This window comes from Rhagoletis zephyria, unplaced genomic scaffold, assembly GCF_001687245.7.
Source record: "Rhagoletis zephyria isolate East Lansing unplaced genomic scaffold, Rhagoletis_zephyria_1.1 Rzeph_scaffold_00383, whole genome shotgun sequence".
Taxonomy (NCBI): domain Eukaryota; kingdom Metazoa; phylum Arthropoda; class Insecta; order Diptera; family Tephritidae; genus Rhagoletis; species Rhagoletis zephyria.
The window spans coordinates 184,580-187,129 of record NW_016157467.1 but is presented as its reverse complement, the minus strand read 5'-3'; the positions used below and the strand labels follow the sequence as shown (position 1 = coordinate 187,129).

Genomic DNA, 2,550 nt, shown 5'->3' with positions numbered 1-2,550 from the left:
GCGACGCAGAGCGTAAAAACACAAAAATAGTTAACGGAACCGCTGTGGGCTTATATACCAGTACAAATGTAGTTCGCAAGCCGTGTATTTTTTGTAAACGATCAAATCACGACATAAAAGATTGCAAAGAAAACATGGACATCGAACAGCGAAAACATATATTAAAGCGAGAAGGTAGGTGTTATCGTTGCGCTAAGCCTAATCACAGTTCGAAGTTTTGCAAAAATCAATGGCTGAAATGCAACAACTGTAATGGCCGACATATAACGCCATTGTGCGAAGCTAAAACTAAAAGATATGAAACTGCTATTCCTCCGTTGGGAGAGCATCAGACCTCCAGCAGTTCGGTCGCGGTGGTAAATAGTACCTCCACTACATTACATTCGGCAGCGCGTCCGGAAAATAATGATATTTATTTGCAAACCGCGAAAGCCATTTTGTCAAGCGAAACTAAAAGAGTGCTTTCACGAATAATAATGGACAATGGCAGTCAAGGCACCTACGTGAGCGAATCTTTGGCGAATTACCTGAAACTAACACTNTAATGGACAATGGCAGTCAAGGCACCTACGTGAGCGAATCTTTGGCGAATTACCTAAAACTAACAACCGTCGGTTACGACCAAGCCCGCATATTTGCATTCGGTGAAAATAACCAGCGAAAGCAGTTAACTCGGTTGAGACGCGTAAATGTCAAAGTGCAAAGTCAATATTCGGACCAGATGATTGAAATATGTGCTTCCGTGGTGCCTATAATATGCGCGGACGTTTTACCCGAGCCGCGCTTCGAGGGTCAATCGTTTATGCATTTGCAAGCAAAATTAACCGAAAATAGAATATCTAGCGAAAACTTAATTGGTGGCATTAATCTTCTAATTGGCCAAGATAACTATTGGAAATTTCACCTGGGTACTAACGATAATATCGGTGAGAATTTAATGGCAGTAGATACTTTCTTTGGATGGACCATACAAGGCTGCTGCGGCTACAATGAGAATTCTAAGTGCGCGTTAAGCATAATTGAGAATCGCGAAGAGCAAGTTGATGTTACCAAGTTTTGGGACTTAGAAGCTATCGGTATCGCAGTTTATAATGAAAACGCATCCGCTGTGCACGACGTGCAAATCGAAAAAATAGTAATGCGCTATTCGGTGAGTTTGCCATGGAAGATTCCGAAAGAGACTTTACATAATAACAAATCGAATGCACTGAACCATNTTAGAAGCTATCGGTATCGCAGTTTATAATGAAAACGCATCCGCTGTGCATGACGTGAAAATCGAAAAAATAGGAATGCGCTATTCGGTGAGTTTGCCATGGAAGATTCCGAAAGAGACTTTACATAATAACAAATCGAATGCACTGAACCGGCTCCGTGGGCTAACGATTAAACTAATGAAAAATCGCGAAAAATTAATTGAGTACGACTGCGGTATCAGAGAACTCCTTAATGCCGGAATCGCGGAGCGCGTATTAGCTAATCATAATGATCAAATCGCTTATTATATGCCTCATCGACCAGTATACAGAGAAGACAAAACAACAACGAAAATGCGTATTGTTTTCGACGCATCCTCAAGTGAAAATGACCTCGCTTCCCTTAATGACCATCTAAGCCCAGGTGAGAATTTAATGGCTGATTCGGTGCTACCATATTGCGATAGTTGCTGACATCGAGAAGGCGTTCTTACAAATATCCATTGATGAAGCAGATCGAGATACACACCGATTCTTGTGGTACGAGACGTTACCAGAATCGTTTTCGAAATTGCCTCCAGTCGTTGAATTACGTATGTCAAGAGTAACATTTGGAGTAACGTTTAGCCCGTTTTTGCTTGCTGCCACTATTCAAACGCACTTGAAATTTAATAAGCCGAATTATGGCATGATTTGCGACACATTGCAGAAGTCGTTTTATGTAGATGACTTGGTTACGAGCGTAAAGTCATCACAGGATGCCGAGCTTCTATTCCGCGGTGCGATGACTATTATGAAAGCCGGCGGATTCAATTTACGTAAGTGGAAGAGTAACGATATTGATTTGAAACGACGATTCTCTCTTGGCGAATGTGATGGTTTGCTGATTAATCAAAAGGTACTTGGAATAAATTGGGATACTTATAGTGATGAAATAAACGTGGACATAGAAGACGCATAGCAGTATGTCAAATGCCTGAAACCAATCAAGCGTAGTGTTATGAAAGCGATGGCGAAGGTTTACGATCCGCTGGGATTCCTGGGGCCATTTACGGTCAATATAAAAATTTTGCTACAGAGAATATGGAAAGAAAATGTAGATTGGGATCAACCGCTGTCCGAAGAATTTGCTAATAAATTTCAAAGTTGGTGCAGTGATTTATCGTGTTTAAAGCAATTCTCCATGCCGAGAGCTTTGATCAAATTCGTCGACTCAAGGGTTGAACTGCATATTTTTGCAGACGCTAGTCCATCAGCTTATGGAGTGGTGGCTTATATCCGTGACATAAGTGCTCTCGGAGAGATTTCAGTAAAATTCATTTGCTCAAAGAACAGGGTAAGCCCCTTGAAGGGA

The 2,550-nt window shown here is 41.4% G+C and overlaps 1 protein-coding gene across 1 annotated transcript; it reads left to right on the top strand.

Annotated features, from left to right (window-relative positions):
• The first annotated feature begins 1,394 nt into the window (after nucleotides 1-1,394).
• On the top strand, nucleotides 1,395-2,157 carry LOC108359397 (uncharacterized). The gene is made up of 2 exons (XM_017611248.1): nucleotides 1,395-1,620; nucleotides 1,664-2,157. Exons 1-2 carry the CDS (start codon nucleotides 1,395-1,397, stop codon nucleotides 2,155-2,157), a joined length of 720 nt encoding a protein of 239 aa, XP_017466737.1.
• The last annotated feature ends 393 nt before the right edge of the window (nucleotides 2,158-2,550 follow it).

Bases quoted from the DNA above. Each gene is read 5' to 3' on its own strand.
- LOC108359397 (XM_017611248.1), top strand. From the start codon at position 1,395: ATGAAAAATCGCGAAAAATTAATTGAGTACGACTGCGGTATCAGAGAA. The intron at 1,621-1,663 runs GTGAGAATTTAA...ATATTGCGATAG, and splicing joins TAATGACCATCTAAGCCCAG to TTGCTGACATCGAGAAGGCG.